General features: G+C 36.2%; 1 protein-coding gene across 7 annotated transcripts in view; it reads right to left on the reverse strand.

Moving 5' to 3' along the window:
- Positions 1 to 509: 509 nt before the first annotated feature.
- Positions 510 to 20,605, reverse strand: part of PPP1R12A (protein phosphatase 1 regulatory subunit 12A) — a 178,717-nt gene continuing 158,621 nt past the window's right edge. For 6 of the 7 annotated variants that reach the window (XM_020993442.2, XM_020993444.2, XM_020993443.2 and 3 more), the window contains 5 exons: positions 13,494 to 13,629; positions 11,628 to 11,732; positions 8,900 to 8,947; positions 5,643 to 5,693; positions 510 to 2,754 (listed from right to left, as the gene is read on the reverse strand). In XM_020993442.2, coding sequence (XP_020849101.1) covers positions 2,668 to 2,754; positions 5,643 to 5,693; positions 8,900 to 8,947; positions 11,628 to 11,732; positions 13,494 to 13,629 — 427 coding nt within the window. In that variant the 3' untranslated portion in view covers positions 510 to 2,667. Of the gene's footprint in view, positions 2,755 to 5,642; positions 5,694 to 6,459; positions 6,491 to 8,899; positions 8,948 to 11,627; positions 11,733 to 13,493; positions 13,630 to 20,605 lie in introns of those variants that run through there. The other variant, XM_020993447.2, reaches the window with a different exon arrangement.

A 20,605-nucleotide genomic window follows, 5' to 3' on the forward strand; every position in this document is an offset into this window, starting at 1 on the left:
ATTGGTATGTGGATTGCATAAATATAACAATTACATATGTATGTACAACGAAGCACAATTTACCAAAATATTACCATTTTTGAAAATAACCTAGCAACCATAATGGATAGAGAGTGGGCCTTTAAAAGAGGAAAACTTAGCTTTTCAAGTCCTGTTTCTGACACAGAAATGGCTGTGGGATCCAGGGTTAAGTCACTTAACCTGTAAATCACAGCTCCCTCCCCCTGGCCTTTTTAAAAGGCCATAAATCGCAAAAAGTTGACTATCTGAATGGGATGAACAAGTTACCTCACTGGAAGTTCCCCATACCAATGCTATCACAGATCTGATCAAAACAAAAACAAAAACAAACAAACAGAATCCACAACCCAAAAAGCCTCAAGCCAAAAAGTGCTCAACAACCAAAAAAACTCCTAACATGGGTAGGGAAAAAATGCCCAATCAGGCTTTAAATATTAAACTCAAAACAGAATTTAACATGCCTTCAGAAAAGTTTCAGACATTTAAAATAGTTTTATTTATTTTATTTGTATATGTCAAAATACATTTTTTCCAAAATAGTGGGTTTTGCAACTAGTTTCATGCAGAAACAAAGTCTGCGCAATACTACCAATAAAATCAATATAGCACAGTAGCCGTTCAGTTTTAGATACAAAGAATAAATAACCTAAATACAAAACACTAAAATATTAGAAACACGCATTTAATCATTCTTCACAGGCATCCAAACATCACGAAATATAATCCTCAGCATGCCCAACTGTTGTGCAACACCGTTAACAGGTTGCAGCCATTTAAACTGATCAGTAATCTGCATATTTTACCTCAGACCATGGAAAGTCTCTATATTCAGACCCACTTTTCAAACAGTTCAATTATGACAAAAGAAAGATCCCAAAACTATCCTTGTACCTTTAAAAATCAAGAATCCTGAGCTTGGTAGTAAGAGCATAACCTTGTATCTTCATAAAACCAATCAACAGAAAGACTTAACGTCCTGCTAAACCAAAATACCCTTCCCCCCTCCCCCCCTGCCCCAAATAACCTAAATTAGGCAGTTGAACACAATGACCTTTTTAAATGAAGGGGTACAAATTCACATTTAATATAGTATACAATATAATCAATAATACAACAGCTACTTCAAGCTTTACAATGTACAATTTATTTTAATGGCTGAACTGTTCAGTGGTTTTAGGAGATAGATTATGTGCCAGTAAGATGTCATTTTTTCACATGGTTAAATGAAAATATAAAAGCTATTTGTCTCTTAACAAAAGACATCTTTGCTTAAGTACTCTTTTTTTTGTTTTTGTTTTTTTGAAAAAGGCCACTGAAATGTACAAAATGGTCTGACATGATGGTGATGGTATCAAATTAGATGCCCCTTCACATGGCAACAGTGCATATAAACATTAATATGAGTAATGGATTAGGTTTGGAAATGATTTAATAACATTACTTTGGCTAGCACAACAGTTTCGGACAGCACTCAGATAAATACAGGTATGTGAAATGTAGTGAAAGCAATTATATTTAAGCAACTTTAATTATGGTGAACACTATCAAATGAAAATTGGAAAGAAAATTACTTTACAGTAGAAACCTTTTGTAAAGATAGGACTCCATAAAATGCATAATATTTAAATTCTTGATACCACAAAGTTTGCAAATTTTAACACTATTCTGGAGTAGCCTACTTTGCATGAACAGACATTTGCAATAATGAAATAAGTCAAGCATGCCATGTGGTAGTTTAAAAATCCAAACAGTACACTTATTGATATATACAGCATCACTCAGTACCTGCTAAAATAAAACGTGAAGATTACAGTATTCAACATCTTACTCTACAATTAAAAAAAAAAACAAAACAAAAAACCCCAAAACAAACCCCAAACAATAAACATGACCAATGAAAGCAGAAAACAGGATCTGTGGAATTCTAATTTGAACTGACATTAAAGCATTTCATATAAGAAATAAATGCATATTGCACAAACAGTGAAAGCAAATGTTCCACCTAGGATTCCTGTTCTAGGTGGTTAAACAACACAACACTATATCACTATACAAAGATGTACTTTAGAAGATGTGTTCTTTGCAAATGACGAAGCAGTGAAAACACTGTACACAGGGCTGGGGGAAGTCTGGCACATGAATAGTTAGAAGGGAAAAAGACAAATCCAAACTTAAGATTTAAAACAACGAAAATGGAATATCAGAAAACTGGAAGCTGTGGCACAACATCAAAAAAAATATGTTGAGTAACTGTCTTCTGTGAGAGCTGAAAGCTTTTGTTGATGCAAAAGTGTTTCTGTACAACTAAGGCTTACTGGTTAAATATCTGAGGCGTATCCGGCCTTGAACACTTTCCTTATGTATGCTGTAGCTGTAAACAAGATTTCTCAGTCATTGTCATCTTCTCAGCAGCTGCATTAACATGAAACAATGGTCTTGGTGCAAAAATGAAGCAAAACCAAAAAACCAAAACCAAAACAAAACAAAAAAAAACACCCCATAAAATAACCCATAGGTAAGAGGGCATTTGGCAGGATATTTGAAAATGACAGTCTTGAAGGATTCTTTCCCCATGAATCCAATGACTGCCAACCATGGTCCACTGGGGTTATTAGTATGTGCAATATCATTACTTGCTGCTTTCTTTTATTTGGAAAGTTTGCTTATAACTCTGATCAAGGCCCCATTTTCATCTTTTAGCCTCTGGTTGTCTGCTTTCAGGTCTGGTAGCATCTGAAATTTAAAAAAAAAAAAGGCCAAGGTTAACTGTAGAATATCGAGAAATGAAACAATGGGGTAAGATCTCAATGCAACAGCCAATACTGCTCTCTAGGTATTTTAACAAATTGCTCTTTTGACAAATGTTATACTTTCACCACAAACAAAAAGCAAGCTGTGTCAGTTAAATATATTTTCAGTGGCTAAATCAGATGGAACAGGAGGATAGCATGAAAAAACCAGTCATTTTTGTGAAGAAATCTCTAATTTGTTTAATAAAAAATCAGGTTCTCTAAAGTCAGGGAGTGAAATTTACAAGCTTCATTTTGGCATCAAGATTAAAATCCAGTCTATACTAGTACTATGTTCCATTACTACTAAAAGACACTATCTTAGAAGTCCAACTAGGAAACAGCTTTCTGGTTTTCAACAAAATATCAAAATTTTTTATTTCTTATAAACTATAATGCATTTTACATTGTGTGTGCATGTGTGTGTGTGTATAGCATGCTCAGTTTACTACCTCTTTTTGGGAAAACATAACATTTAAAAATAATATCTTCAATAATAAGACCAAAATATGCACAACAAACAGGGTGAATGCTTTCTAGAATTGCTCAAAATAGATGAAAATGGAGAAAATCCCACAGAAATTTTGCTTATAAAAATAAATTTGAGAGGAGAGTGGAAAAGAGAATAAACTAAATATCAAGAATGATTCATGGTGTGGCACTACCAGTGTCAACTATAAAAAGGCAATGGGGCTTGAGCCATATGATTTTCTTTTGGGGGAACAAGGCAAGGCAGAAACAAATTAGACTTAGAAACACCAGAGTAATTCATTTTTGGGAAGTGCAAACATAATTCTCACTGGTTTCCCCAATGACAAACACTATTCTCACCACTGAGAAATTACACCTTCCCAAGTTATGTCTACTACATTATTCCACTAGACAGCAGCAAAATATTGATAAAAACTACCTATCAACTTGAAATGTAAGAGTATTATTCTGAATGGAATTTTCAGGCAAACCTTGGGAGAAAAAAGTTTGATTATAAGCAAAAGCTTCAACACACAAAAACTAAATAAGGTAAAGTTGTCATTAAGAAATGCAGTTTTGATGAAAATAGGCACAATACAGAAAGTGAATAAGTCAGAACAGGTCTAAATAAAAATTAATTTTTTTGGGGGGGCTAGAGGGACTACAGTAAGAGGGCTGGGCTAGATGATCTCTGGGCATCCTTTCAGCTTTAAATCCTGTAACTATGACTTACCAATTTAAACTTATTGATATATTACAAATACATGTGGATGTCTCTTATCAACTCAAAACCTACATTTAAGACTGTTGAAAAGACACTATAAAAGATAACTGTGATATTAAAAACCAAAACCCCAAACCTAGCAACCTCAAACACCTATCAAGAGTAATTCTGGAGTACATATTTACACAACAAACAAAAATCTTTAATTTGATTCTTAAACCATTCCCTGATTAATGTGACTGCATGGATGTGACTGTTTTAATGTGACTGCAGCTTACCAGTTGCCATGTATAATTAGTGAACACTCTCTAAAAACTCCAAGAAGCAGCATGCATAATTAAAACAGTTACATGACAGTCTTTAGACACACAGGCATTAATTGTAAAAGCGGGCCCAGCACACTAATACTAGAACAAAAAACACCTGCCTGGCTCTACCAAGAAGAAATGAAGCAAATACAAATTATAACTTGACAGCCTGTAGTTGCCTATAGGACCCTGATCGCTTGGCTACCACTCTGGTCAAGGCCCTATTCTCAGTCACCAGTCGCTCATGTAACTGTCTCAGAGTCTGAATCTGCTTTATTTGATGTAGGTTCTGCAGGAATCAGAACATAAAGAAAAAATGAATGAGAATAGAAGGAGAAGAAATAGCACAACAGGTATAAAGAAAGTATAGGAGAGGAATAAAAAAATTTGTCTGAGAAATAAATCTTGCCAAGATCTTTAGAAAGGAGATATATTTTTAAAGCATACTTCAGAAAAGCAAATGATTAGTCACTTATAAAACCCTTCAGTCTACAATGACAAAGCACCTTGTTTCTGAAATTATTCTTTTTTTTATATTTTATTACCCAGAATACATACTGTATTTGGAAGTTAAAAACTAAAAGCACCAAATACACCAATTTTACATAAAACAGTACAATGAAGGCTAAGCATAGCTATCAAGTACCCCCAGCAGCAATTAAACATTTTTACACTAGTATTTTATTCTTAATTATTTCCACAGGTAATGCAGGGTCCTTATCTACCTTTCTGGTGCTCATCTTTCAAAAAAAATAGAACATCCTTTCTTATATTTCTAGTGATTCTGTGCCACTCCCCTCCCCCTTTATTCCATTACAAACCAGTACTTAAAAACCTCAAAGAAAAAAACCAGGTTAGAGATTTTCTCCCTAAAGATATACATAGCTAAGTAACTTTTCCTAGGTCAAATATATGAGAAATCCTCAGTTAGTGAAGTATATTTTGAGAATAAAGTCAATGTTATATTCAATACTTAAGAAAAATTTCTATAATAGTTCTACAGAACAATTTGACTTATCAATGCTAATGGAGAACATATTTATGGTTAATCCACTGAAAATTCCCAAACTTTAGTGACCATTATTTTCTACACCCATAGTTCACAAGGATTGTGAAACTATAAACTTAATGACTGAGTTTTATTTTCTTGTTCACCTTATTTCTGTGGTTAAAAATACCATTTAGTGGTCTGGTCCAAACTAAGAGGCAGTAGGAAAGAGAAGAAAAGGCATGAGCAATCTAGAATCTGAACCATCAGCTTAATGTTGTTACTCCAAAGATGATATGACCTAAACTTGAATTCATTTTAAGTAGCATAACTTTACTTACTTTGAGTTCTTCTTCCATTTCAGATATTCTTCTTTCTAGAGCTCTTCGTTCCTAGGATTGAATAATGTGCTAATATTAGTGATGACAAAATAATTACATTTTTAAAGCTTTTACATATACACTGTGAAATAGTGATACAAGATTTTTAAAAAATCAAATCAGGAGCAGTGTAGACAGAAGATGTGATGCAAGTGATGTATAGAAAGCTTTCTAAAGTTTGAAAAAACTCAAAATTAAGACCTGTTTTTAATATATTTCTATTAACAGATAATCTTTTCATTAAAAGACTGAAATGCTGATAGACACAATGCTTCATACCAAGTCCATTTAAGCTGTATAGGTAAACTACTTTAGGTAAAACTATAGAATAGATTATACCACTCCAAAGATGAAGAAATTCATATGGCAGTTAAAAAAAAACCCCATGTGCACACACAAAAAGAACCCCCTCCCCCAATTATGCCAAAGTGGTATAAGCAAAAAAGCAGACAAGCAAATGTGAACAAAATGTATGCTGTACTTGGAAAATCTGAGAAGTCTATGCTATTCTTATCTCCAGTCCAATTATTTTTCCAAAGTGATAACACAGATTGCAGGGGCTTCTAAAGTTGATTTCTTTGTGTAGCATTAACGCAGTGAATCTAATTTAAAAGCAGTTGCAGTATTTGTTATCTTTTTTTCCAAAGAGTGATATGCAAAAGCAGCATACAGTATACTATGGGAGCATTGGTTTGTTTGTTGAGTTAGCATACTGAGGTGTTATGCACAAAGCAAGCAGCAGTAACTGATGTGCTATAAAACTTTGGTTAGGTCATACCGCCCAGAAGATACTGACTCTTGCCGGTCACCTTTCAGATACAAACCATTTGAATTTAGTTTAATCATACTGAAGCTCCTTTTATGACAACCTTTTTCCAATTAGTAACTACTGTCAATCTTTATTTAGTAAAAGCGTTTATTTACTGCCATTGTTAATGTCTTTATGATTTTATTCAATTGATTTTTAAAAACCTACTTCAGCAGTCTACAAACATTCTTACAAGCAACTTATTATTTCAGTATTGGATATGCTCAAGAAATATCACACACACAAGAACTTTATAAACTATAAGTTATATTAATATCACCAGCTCCTGGTAAAGAAGCCCTTCACCTCTTTGCAATTATCTAGACACCTCAATGTTTTTCAATGAGTTCTCACAAATCTCATTTCTTATATTCTGAAAACCACCCTAGAGGCTAGACTGAGCATGTTTTGTAATTTCCATGTAACAGATCAGGTGGTACTGCACTGACAAAAATGTTAAAAGCCCCTAGAGCTGAGGATCAGAAACTTTTTTTGTGTCATGGATGCCTGCCTTGGGAAGTCTGGTGAATCCTATGGACTCCTCAGAATAACGTTTTCCAAACATAAAATAGAAAATAATTAGATTATAAAGGAGGCTGATTAGAGTGAAATATCAATCCTAATTAGAAGAGCCCTGCCCTGCAGTGAGGCAATCTGTGTGAGAGGTAGACCCTCTATGAAGGCCAAAGGGAAAAATCCAAGATGATGATAAGTTATGACTGAGTTCTGACCTGCACCAGAAGAAACACTGACCACATCAAGGAGCTACTGAAATAAGCTGACAAATAATGAAATGACAAAGTGAATTAAAGGGACTTCCAATTGAGTGGTCAAGCTTGGCAGGTAACAGCAGAATTGGTTAAGAACTGGAAACCCAGAGGTCAGGTGGGTGGCACAGCGAATAGAGCACCAGCCCGGAAGTCAGGACAACCTGAGCTCAAATTCGGCCCCAGACATATAACACTCCCTAGCAGTGTGACTCTGGGCAAGTCACTTAATTCCATTGCCAAGAATTGGAAACCCTGGCCTTGCCTCCCTCTACCTGGGTTGCCTTGGGCAAGTCATATCCCCATTTTAGGCCACAATTTATCCTCATCTATGAACTGAGATGGATGGATAAGATGCTTCTAAATATCTGCGAGTGAACTTGACATTTTATTTTAACAACTTTTAAAAATAAGATTTTATTTTTCCCCCAATTACAAATAAAAATAATTTTTAACCTTAGCTTTTTTTAATGAAAAGTTTGGAGTTCCAAATTCTAACTTTCCTTCCCTCAGACAGTAAGCAATCTGATATAGGTTATACATGGCAATCATGTCAAACATTTCCAAATTAGAACTTGACATTTTATATATCATTTTTAGTAGGAGGTGGCTAGGATATGAAGGAGGTCTGCGATAGTGTCACAGTGTGAATTTGTATCTGTGTGACTGGTATAAAAAGAAATAGGTTTTGTATTATTTGTTATTCTGAGATATCCATATGCCTTTATCTTGTCCAGTACTGGCAAATATATAATAGATGACTGTATTACAACTGTGTTTCAGAGATAAATAAAACTTAATGTTAGCTAAAATACTGAAATGATATAAAATGGATATTAAATATTAATAAGAAATTTATATTTTCTTAGAAATTTGCAGTTATAATCTAGTAACATGGAAAGCTAAGCTATACTATAATACTAATAGCATATCCTGGTGAAACAGTCGTACCTCCAACTTATTTTAAATTATTATTTTTTATTAGAATGGCTATTAAAAATTAGAAATCTAATATAATTGATTATTTTGATATACAGGATACAATTTTGCATATGAAACACATTAAAATACTATTTTTACTCTTACTTTTCTGTTTTTATAATTTTGTTTCTACACCACGGAGAAAAATTTCCAGATTCACTGTTCTTGGCTACTGAATCTTTCAATCAAGAGAATACACAGCTGCTATAGTTAGAAGAATTGCATTTTACATTAAAAAATAATTCCCCTTTATATTTATGAAAATTTAACATAAAGTAGTTACAACAGAAGATTTAAAGGCTGTTTTCCCCAAAACACAGAGTTTAAGGGAACAGACTTTGAGAGTAAAAAATGAGCTTTAATTTTGAAGATAGCAAAACTATATCAAATTGAGCATATCTTTAAGTACATTACTCTATATAATACATGGTATGAGATGATAGCATTTTAATAAATCTTCAATCCATTAAGGACATTTTGGAATTAAGAGGAAAACTTCTTTAAAAAAAAATCACTTAGCTTTTATGGTATTTTACACTATAAATTACTAACGGCTTTTGAAGGGTTAAAGAAATCTATAAGATTTATAAACTTCAAATTTAATCCCATTTGTAGCCAAGGGGAAAAGTGATTCTTATTTCAACAAAACATCCGAAGCTTACCCTTTTTTCCATTTCCAAAAGTGACCTGTCTGCAAATCTTTCTTGTCTCTGTAATGTAAAGTTAATATGTTATAAAAAGAAGGAAATGGAAGAGGCAAACACTAAGGGGAAAAGCAACATCATGCCTTTTCCCTAATCACCATTAAAAGACAGCACTACTGGAATCCAAGCACATTATATGAAAAAGCTTAAAACAAGAAAAAAAAAATTGACCCAACACACTTACTCAAACAACACGATCATTTTCTTTTTCTAGATGGGTAGTGGAAAGAAAGTGACCAGGGATAATAAAATCTCTTCCCTCTCATAACTTCTGTTACTATTTCTATTGTTCACTTTTGGGTGTAATAATAGTTAATAACAACTAACATTTATTCATATGATGTTTACTAGGTGCTAGGTACTTTACAAATATTTCATCCTCCTAAGGAGCCTGTGTAGAGGGGAGCATCTGAATAAAGAATTAGCAAAGAAGAAAACACTAGGTTGGTATGGAAGTATGAAAAAGTACAACGAAATGAGTAGGAAGAGGAATGGTATCAAACTCTCACATTTTAATCTGGCCCCACAGTTGACACCTTCAGGCCTAAGGACTCACATTAGGCCTCACAGAGGCTTATTACTCAGTTCCTATGACCTGCCCCCATCAATACTTTGAGAGCTTTTAGTTTTAGAAACAATTTAGTCAAAAGGAAAATTTCTTATGACTATAAAGACTGCCACTACTAGAATTCCCTATTAACATGCAAATATAGTATAGTGTTTTGATCATATAAGGTCCTTGCTTAATAAATGTTAACTGAACTGTTTTACTTTCATGTGGAAGTCCAAGAAAACAACTAAACTGCCATAGATGGTATAGTGTTGCTACCTAAAGATATTCACAAGATTTAAGGATTTATGTAATTTTAACTATGTACTCTCCTCAACACCTGAGGCACTGTTACAGATATTCAAGAGTTTGCAATGGGAATATTCTGTTTCTCCAGAGTGAAATTGCGGAAAAGGAAGAGAGGTAAAGGGAAGACCAATAATAAACATGAAAAGGAAGAAATTGCATAAAACCAAGAATGAGAAAAAAAGGAACACGAAAAATTCAATGGAGAAAACACCAACATTAATTACAATTTAATTTATCAATGAATCAACATTCATTTGATCACCTCATTTTCCTCTAGTTGCTTTACTTTGGGACTTCTCTGACTGACTTTACCAAGACCCAGGATGCTCATTCCTGGGATACCCTCATCACTTTGTCAGATCTCACCAGCCTTGGTACTTCATTTCATCACAACCCTCAGTTTCTAAGACTGGAGGGTGGGGCCATGAATTCCAAACCTCTTAGTAAGAAGAGAATTCAGCTTAGACAACTGTGATCTCTAACCTGGCTGCTCTACTTTGGGATTTCTCTGACTGACTTCTTTACTATTTTTTCCCTCCCCCCTGCCCCCTTCACCTTCCTTTTGTGGGTTGACTTTCTCCATTAGATAGCAAGCAATTTGAGGGCAGGGAGCAGCTGTGTTTTTTTTTGGGGGGGGAAGAGAGAGAGAGAGAGAGAGAGAGAGAGAGAGAGAGAGAGAGAGAGAGACTTGCACATAGTAGGTGCTTAATTAACTGATAACACCTACTATGTGCCAGGCACTATGCTAAATGCTGGATAAATGACTAATGATTGCTCGGAGTACTTACTTTATAGTTGACAATTAGAAAGAACCAGCGGGTTTAATAACTCAGATGTATAAATAGGTACAGAAAGGTTTTGCTCATGAAGAGCTAACAATCTAGGGAGGCAAACAGTTCCAACTGTCACAATGCCCAAGACACTTGGACACACCAAAAGTTTACAACAAATGGACTGTTTTTGGGAAGTGGAATCTTAAACTTCTCTATAAATACACAATCCCAACTGAGATACCAGGTGAATTGTCAGACCTCCTCCATCAATAACACTGCAGACACGGGGTGTTTTAAACCCTTCAAAGTTTGAAGTTTTAAAAAGAACAGTTAAAGCAAGGGTTAAGCTTTTTGGGGTTATGGACTCCTTTGGCAGTGTAGTGGACATCTGTGGAAATCTTTGGACCTCTTCTAAGAATATTGTTTTTAAATGCATAAGATAAAATACATAGCAAGATTACAAAGGAAATTAATCATAGTGAAACAGTTATCAAAATAATCAAAATATATAAAATAATCCCCTCCCCCAAGTTCATGGACTCCCAAGTTAAGAATCCCTAATATACTGGATATTTAATGTTTGTAATCAAATTTTACCTCCCATAAGCCTTGCTAGAAATCAAACAAGCAGGGCTCAGAAAAGAAGTGTTTTAAAAACAAAACACACACAAGTTTGCGCTATGTTACTTAAAAGGAAATTTTAATCATAAAATTTAAAAAATACTTCTAATGACTTGTTATAATTGCAAGGAGACAGATTTTTCAACAGACATTTTTTCAAAAGTTTAACAGCTTTTAAAGAAATACCCATATTATGAGAGGACAGGCTGGCCAATCTCATTTACTGCAGCAAGAAGCAAATGTGACACTTTCTGTATTATCTCTGAATTCTCTTCTAACTTTTTACCAAAAAAAGAATCTGTTGCATCAAGATCCCTTAATTTTAGTCAGAACAATTGCTAGACACAATCCCAATTCTACTTTTTAGACTGCCTGAATGAAAAAGATGATATTCATATTCTCTTTTGGAGATGAAAAAGAAGAGAGTACAAACCTGGGTGGCCTTTTCCAACTGCAGTTTAAGCTCTGTCAGCTCCATATTTGTATCATGTAGCTGTGTTTTCAGTTTTTCATTTTCAGCTAGAATTTGTTCATAAAGCTAGGACAAAAGATGGGGTAGAGTTACAGGCAAATTATCTTTCTGATCTATTATTTCTGTCCAAATACTTAGAATTTCATCCCAATAACTGTTCTATACTAAAGGAGAAAAATGAATATAATTTAATATGATGTGTTTAACACCTGAAATTACCTATGTTTGCATCCTGAGGTTGTAAATAATTCTCACACCAAATTATCCATATAAAAATTCTATGTTAGTATTATTTTTATTTCCATGAATAGAAGAAAAACTTGTCTGAGGAGCTGATAGGTTATGTCATCTATAAAAGGGGGGCAGAAAAATATTAGACCCTTTATAAGGCTGTTAAGAGAAAAATTTTTGGTTTCAACCTGTGATTTCATTAGGGAATTCATAGTGTGGAAACACCTTCTACAAATGCTTAGTGGCAGTTCTGCTTTAAATGTGTATTTTGAGAGAGTTGCCCAGGGCACTGAGAAGTTAAATGATCTGCCAAAGATAAACTAACCCCCCCCCTCCAAAAAAAATTCTATGTCCAAGGTAGAGCTTGAATTCAGGCCTTCTTGACTCTGGGATTGGCTGTTTATGCACTTATACACACTACTGTGTAAGTTCTCAAGTGCTAGAGAATGTGAACTTCTTTATTAGTAACAGACTGAATTCAGATAAAACTCTGTAGCTGGATGAGGCACCTAACATTTTCTGCCTTATATTATTAGTTATCTGGATGACTGCTTTCCCTTACTAGCTGTAACCTCCTAGCAGAAGGAATCATATCTTTGATAAAACAAACAAAACGAACAAACAAAACCTCGCATGCCTCCTTATACAAAATGAGCCATTAGTAAATATTTATTACATAGTTTGTTTAAGCTTACTGACTATACAATATTAGAAAACCTAATGCAGCTGTGGGGCAGCTCAGCAGACAGAGGGCCAGTCCTGGAATCAGGAAGACTCATCTTCCCAAGTTCAAATCCAGCCTTAGATACTAATTTAGATGCTGAGTCCTGTGGCTCTGGGCGAATTACTTCACTCTATATGCCTCAGTTTCCTGAGCTGGAGAAAGAAATGGCAAACCATTCCAGTATCTTTGCCAAGAAAACCCCAAAGGGGTCACAAAGAGTTGGACACGAATGAAAATGTAGCTGTGGAAGATCTTTGCCTTAATTAACCTCTTTGCTATATTAGAACTCCCTAATATCAAGCAATTACAGACATTAAGAGAAGATGAACAATTTGCAGTACTTGCTAGCAGGATGAGGGGAAATATCTAATCACCAAAACATTCAAGTTCTCAGTTCCTTCAAATCTAGATTATTGCTCAGAATTATCCCTTTCTGTTGACCACTCCCAAATTCCTTCACTACCTTTTCCTCTGATCCCTGGTAGCTCTACACCATTCTTGTTCCAAGTTTCTCAGTTCCTCAACTCTTAAATTCCCTGGAAAAAATCTAATATTAGTTGTCTCATTCTGGCAAAGACTTAAAGTCTACTTATGGCCAGCACACTAAAATCACACGTCCATTCATTTGCCTTTGCCTTTCACACCACCTACCCATTTAAAGTGGAACTGAAGCCACCGGGGTAAGTATCAGGAACCTTGGTCCTATCATTTCAAAACAATGTCATTTTTTTTTTATGCTACATCCATCTAATTCTTGATTAGAAGGCATTTTCTTAATTTGTGATTTTTGAGGAATAATTATCAGAAGAGAAGTATCTTGATAACAAAAGATGATTTGACTTTACTTAAAAGTGATCAGATGGGCCAAATACCTTTTTAAAGTCAGTTGAATCTTCTCTTTCTAGTCTGCTAGAGTAAAGTTTTCTTTCTTCCAAGTAACTGTAAGACCCAGATCGACTCAGCAAGGAATCACAACGCTCAGTGGATGACGTGGAACCTGTGTCATGTCTTCAGAAGAAAATACACTGATAAGTTAACATCATGACGGCTACTGCTATGTTACTGCATAAAGACATATTTAATTCAAATATATCCATGAACAAGGAGATCTGCTAGATGTAAAACAATCTTGGCAAACCATGATAGAATAGAATAGTCTAAAATGCCAAAATTAAATCTGTTGACTCTGAGGTATTAAAGTTATGGCCTCATTACAGAAAACCAAATATCTGCATTTTTAAAACAAAGTTTCAAAACACAAAAATTAAGGAGCAAAATATTCAACCAACATATGGTATATGCATCTTGAGGAAGAACGTATTCCTAAATGACAACATTTTTATCATCCTATTTTGAATTCTGGTCATTTTTTAGATGAACTTTCTGGGCCAATCCAACCGAGTTAAAAGCAGCAGGATCTGTGTTTGAGTTTGATCTCTGCCTTACAGAGTTTTGGCAAGCATTGAGATCTGTTTAGGCAATCGTAAGTAAAATGTGTGAATAGAACAATTTCTTCTGGAATGTAATTTAGACTAGAGGTATGACAAATTTCATAGAATAATTAGTCTAATCCCCTCATTTTGTAGATAAAGAACTCTGGGATGTTGAAAGAGGTTAAGTGATTTGTCCAAAGTTACAGATCCAGTTACTAGTTGCAAAACCAGTACTGGAACTGCATGAAGCAGTAATAATTACGAACAGCCATCAGGCAGGCAATAAACATTTTCTTAAGCACCTACTACGTGCCACATACTGTGAAAAGTGTTCAGGGTACAAAGAGGCAAAACACTTCCCGTCTTCAAGGAATTCACATTCTAATGGGGGAGACAATATGTAAATAACTAGGTAAATGCGCCACCCCCCAAGATGGAAAGGAACCTCAGAGAGGAAAGCACTAGCAGCCAGGGAAGGGGTGGCTTAACTTTTTTTGTATCATGGACTCCTTGGCAAGTCTGGTGAAGCCTACAGGCTTCTCAGAATGTTTTAAAATGCATAAAATAAAACCTATGCAATAACCAAGGAAGACATTTATACTGTTAATACAATAATTAAAAAAAGGATACTGAAAAAGACCTCCCGCAGAAAGTGAAATCTGAGCTAAACGTTAAAGGAAGCTGATAGAAGAAGTGAAGGAGAGCAGGTAGAGGTGACAACTAGTAAAAAGGCACAATGTCAAGATTCAGAGTGTCATGAGCAAAACCCCGTTAACAGGGCAGGTATCACTGGATTGTAAAATAAATGTAAGAGCATTAAAGTGTAAGAAGACTGGAAGTATAAAACAGGGGGCTTCACAACAGGCCAAGGGAAGGGATTTTATATTTGATCCCAGAGGGAACCACTGGTGATAGAGGGGAGGACAAACGTGGTCAGGCCTGTGTTTTCGGAAAATCACTTGGGCAGCTGAGTAGAGGATATACTGGAACATGAAGAACTGTGAGACAGGAAGTCTAATTAGAAGGCTAGGATGGTAGTTGTTTGCGTGGAGAGAAGCGGACAGGATGGGAAAAATGTTATGAATGCTGAAATGACAAGATATGACAATGGACTGATTACATGTGAAGTAAATTTTAGTCAAGAGTCAGGGAATGACATTGAGGTTGCAAGCCTGGGTAACTGGAAGGATAGTGGTACTGATAACAGTAATAGGAAAGTTTAGAAGAGAGGGTCAGGGGTGAGAGGGCTGGGAGAGGAGGGAGATAATGAGTTCTGATATGAATATGCCAATTTTTGAGTCCATGACTATGGGCTCTTCAGGTAAAGATGTCCAAAAGGCAATTGGTAATATAGTACTAGGCTCTAGAGACACACTAGGGCTGAATACGTACGTACACACACACACACACACACACACACACACACACACACACATACACATCTGGTAATTATCTGCACAGATATAAGAGAACTCATGGAAGCTGATGAGCTCATTCATCCATTAAGGCAGTATAGAGGGAAAAGATGGAAAGCCTAGGACAGAGCCTTGGGGTACATCCACAACTGGGGACATGGTACATATGATGAACCTACAAAGGTCAGTGGGCATGATATGAAAGTCCAGTAAAGGAGACGGAGAAAGAACAATCAGGTAGATGGAAAGAGAACCAGAAGAGAGTAGTATCAACCTAGAGGGGTTATTCAGGAAGAGAAATGATCAACAGTGTCAAAAGCCACAGGGGTGGGGATGGGGATAATCAACAAAAATAAGAATCCAGAAAAGGCCACTGAGTTTGGCAATTAAGAGATCACTCACAACTTTGAAGAGGACAGTTTCAGATGAAGAAGTTATAAGTCAGAAAACAGAGGGTTAAGAAAAGACTCGGAGGAGAGGAAGTGGAGATCTATTTAGTCTGGATGGATTTCTTAAGTGGTTTAGCTGAGGTAAAGAGAATATTTAGAACAATATTTCATACAGATGACAGGATCAAGGGAGGGTTCTGTTTGTTTTGTTTTTGAAAGAACGAAGGAGACATGATCAGCAGGAAAAGATGACAGACAGGGAGTGATTAGAAGAGAAAGTCAGGGTGATGGTGGTTTTGATAAGAAAGGCAATATGCTGCAGAAGATAAGAACAGATGTGATTACAGATGCATGTAGGGCAGCTAGGGGGTACAGTGGATAGAGTACCAGCAAGCCTGGAGGCAGGAAGACCTGAATTCAAATCTGGCCTCAGATACTTGTGACCCCGGGCAAATCAGTTAACCCTGTTTGTCTCAGTTTCCTCATCTGTAAAATGAGCTGGAGAAGGAAACAGCAAATCACTCTAGTATCTTTGCCAAGAAAACCTCAACTGGGGTCATGAAGAGCCAGAGATGACTTAAATGACTGATCAAGAACAACAACAGAGATGTTGGCCTTGTTAAGGAGAAAGGCCTTTTCTTTATTTATAGATAGTTCTTGCTTTATGTAAATTTGCCTCACATAATTCTGACTTGTAGCACTGCTACTGCAGCTCCCGGCTACGGGTCCTTCCCTGCAGACACTGAAGCCAGCCTGCAGAGCCCCAAGAACGGAATGTGAGGTCCGTGGAACGGTCTCTTTACCCTAAACAAGAACTGGCTCAAAGAAATGGAAAAAAAAAACCCCAACACCACGGGGATAATGTGAGAAGATCTCTGGTTGATGTGAGATGAGGACAGGAGAAAAGGAGCTCTCAGAAAACGGCTTCAATTTCTTCAGTGAGGTATGAGACGGGATGCTTGGCTGAGAGGCTGAGGAGTAGGAGAGTGTTGTGAGAATTTTGGGGAGAAATGGTTTGTTACAGCCACTGTATAGCAAAGCAATAAGGGAAGAGTAAGATGATTATCTTGCTGCAGTGAGGACCCAGTTGGGATTAGATGACATAAATTTATAGCTAATTGAATCAGCAGTTTCATGACATGTTTTTCTTCTGCTCAGTTCAGCAGTATGTGAAGGATACAGATAGCAGGATTAATCTATAGTTTAGCAAGGTATGATAAGCAATAGGACAAGGGCCAAAGCAATCTAACATATAATACTGAAATAATCCAACAAAAGTTAAGGAGAGAGAAGAAAGGGAGATTGGTGGTGCCAGCACAAGGCTGATATCCTAGAAAAGACAGGAGTGGAGAGGATGGAGGTTAGTATGGGGATGAAGAACAGGGTTGGGATCATAAGATACAGGAAAAAATGAACTGAAAAATGATTACAATCACATAAAATAATTTTGGAATTCACACAGAAACAGAACACTTGTAGGAGACGGCAGGATCAAGTCTTTCTGTGTAGCATGGGAAGTCATGGGAATTGTGGAGTAAAGCTAAACGCTTCCCAAGTGCCTCCTCTAATGTGTTTTCTTTCTGTTTTTAATCCATGACATATCATGGGAAACCATAACTCACATTTAGATAGCATTTTTTTTAAAAAAAGATTGGCTTTTTTTTCCTTCGGGCAATTGGGGTTAAGTGACTTGCCCAGGGTCACACAGCTAGTGTCAAGTGCTTGGTCTGAGGTCACATTTGAACTCAGGTCCTCCTGACTTCAGGGCTGGAGCTCTATCCACTGCGCCACCCAGCTGCCTAGACAGAATTTTAAAAGGACACAAAAACAAGTAACCAGTGTATCATAAAATAATTAGTCTCTCATGACTTCTAGGCAAAATGGTATCCTGAACCGAAGTAGATATGTGTATGAAGACAAACAAGTTAGAGATCGCAAGAGAGCAGAGAACACAGGAGAGAAAGGCTTGTCCAGAAAGATGGGTCAGAAAGCCTCACTATGCAGCAGTGGCGAGTGCCCTGGAAGTCCTGAAAAGTGGCAGTGACTAGAGCAGCCAGGAAGTACTCAGACTGAGATAGCCTTTAAGTATCTAGGACTCCACCCTGAAAAGCGATATTCTGAGCCTCACAGATCTAGGATGCAGCCTAACTCCAGGAGGCAAAGCTTAGCAGAGGAACCCAGTGGAATTCAGGTGACACTTAATACCCCACCCAACAGTACATTAGGAGTGGAACCTGGCCCTGGCCCAAGGCCCAAATTCAGGAACTAAAGGTGGATAGATGTAAATAAAAAAAAAACCACAAATAAGTAAAAAAGATTGAAAACCTAGGGATTCCCAAAACAAGTAAAAAGTAATTTGTAACAAGCCCATGCAGACGAGATGGGGTGGGGGTGGGGTGATTTTTTGTAAGTATATAAATACTGAAAAGAGAGATTTTTAAAAGTAAATAAACAGCTCAGAAGAGAAAGGGATAAAACTTACCAAAGAAGCTGACTTCCTGAGAACAAGGGTAGACCAAACAAAAATCAATGAGACAACAAGAAACAAAATCAAAAGATTGAAAAAACAAAAGAAAACTAAGACATCTGATATAAAAAACTGACCTGAAAAACAGGTCAAAGAGAGATAATTTAAGAATCACTGGATTCCCTGAAAACCATGATTTATTAGAACCATAAAGTGAAGATAGAATACACCAAGTTATCTCCTGAAAGAAACCCTAAAAGGAAAAACCTCATAAACATCATAGTCAAATTCAAGAGCCACCATATAAAAACAGAAAAAAAAATCTGCAAATATCCAGAAAGGAATTCAAGTAATAAAGAACTGTAATTAGGACCACATAAGACATGGCAGGGGCAGTTAGGTGTTGCAATGGATAGAATGCCAAGCCTGGAGTCTCAAAAAGTCATCTTCTTGAGTTCAAATCTGACCTCGGACACTTACTAGCTGGGTGACCCTGGGTAAGTCACTTAACCCATTTGTCTCAGTTTTCTCATCTGTAAAATGCGCTGGAGAAGGAAATGGCACACCACTCCAGTATCTTTGCCAAGAAAACCCCAAATGGAGTTATGAAGAGTTGAACTTGACTGAAAAATGACTGCACAACAACAAAAGACTTGGCAACTTCTGCTATGAATCAGAGGAGATCTTGGAATATGTATTCCAAAAGGCAGAAGATAAAAGCTCACAATTAAGAACAGCTTATCCTGTTGTCCTATAAAGCTGAGTATGATTTCAGGGGAGGGGGAGGAGGAAAAAAAGACCTTTATTGGAAGAGAGGCCTTTTGTTTCTGAGGAAAAGACCAGAGCCAAGCAAAACTTTTAAATGCAAACAGAATACTTAAGAGAAAACTAGAAAGTAAATTTATTTGAGCATTTGGAATGCTGTAATGTTAACATTTTAACAGAATGTTAAAACCTTAATGTATTCAAAGGGTACTGAGGAAATTAAGTAAGAAAAACAGAGAGCATAGAGGTAGATTGGTTCTGTTCTAAAGGTTTTAAGATGGAAAAGTGAAGGGAAGTAAAAGCAATGTAAAAATGTAGAAAGGAGGGTCAAGGAAGAAGGAAGTGAAATTTTCTATCTCTCCTAATTAGTATGTATGTAATAAATACCACATGAACAGGAAGAAAGGGATGAAAGAAGTGGCCTTAGATGAAGGTCTTTTTTCTTTTTGGTTTGGTGATTAGACTTATTGTTATCTTTTATTTTTGTATCAAAGCAAAATAAATAAAAAACAAAATAAAATTAAAAACAATTAGCCCCTTGCCCAAGGGGGAGATCTGGTTTGAGCTTGATTTCTTCTAATCCAGGGTTAATGAACACCAGATATTGATCAGAAAATAAAAATTCTCCCCTTCAGAGCAAAGTACTTTAACTTCCAAGGTTTAAAAATAAAGAATTGCTAGAGCAGTGGAACAATGTCAATGGCTGCTTTTTACCTTTAGGTTAAAAAATATCCAACCCTCTGTCAAAGCCCTTCATAACCTGGTACCTTCTTGCCTTTCTTGTCTTCTTTCACTTTACTCTCTTCCCCTTATCTGCTACAGAGTCAAGGGCCTTCTTGTACTACTCTGTACATTTTCACCGGCTGCCACCCATGATTAGAATCCTCTCCCTCTTGATCTTTATCTCCTGGCTTCCTTCAAGTGCCAGCTAAAACCCCACCTTCTACAAGAAGTCTTTTCTGAATCCATTTAATGCTAGTGCTTTCTCTCTGTTTATGATTTACAATTTAACCTGTATATACCATGTTTGTACAGAGTTATTTGCTTATTTCCTCCCCCTTGAAGACTGAAATTCCTGGGAGAAGGGACTATCTTTTCTTTGTAACTCTAGTGCTTAGCACAGTGACTAGCACAAATTAGGGATTTAATAAATGTTTGTTAACTTTACTTGCATTCTCTCTGGCAGCCTGATAAAACTTATTGACCCTTTGTAATTTTATATAACTGAAGAAAATGTTAAACTTCATAGGTTATTGACTCCACCCCCACCCCCATTCAGGTTCAGAGACCTCATGTACTAGAGTGGATTTTGGATCTGGAAACATCTAGCAGGGCAGAAAAGGAGAAAGAACAGAATTTCTTTTCCTTTTTTGGATACACGGCAGACGGTCTTTTAGAATCACTTTTCAAAAGGGAAACACACCTACATTCACAACAGACTGCTTGCTCTGGAGATGAGAATGTCCTATTTCACTGAAGAGCAAAAAGTGCTCATCCTTAGCTATCTGCTGATAA

Source organism: Phascolarctos cinereus, unplaced genomic scaffold (genome assembly GCF_003287225.1).
Source record: "Phascolarctos cinereus isolate Bilbo 61053 unplaced genomic scaffold, phaCin_HiC Scaffold_1;HRSCAF=81, whole genome shotgun sequence".
Taxonomy (NCBI): domain Eukaryota; kingdom Metazoa; phylum Chordata; class Mammalia; order Diprotodontia; family Phascolarctidae; genus Phascolarctos; species Phascolarctos cinereus.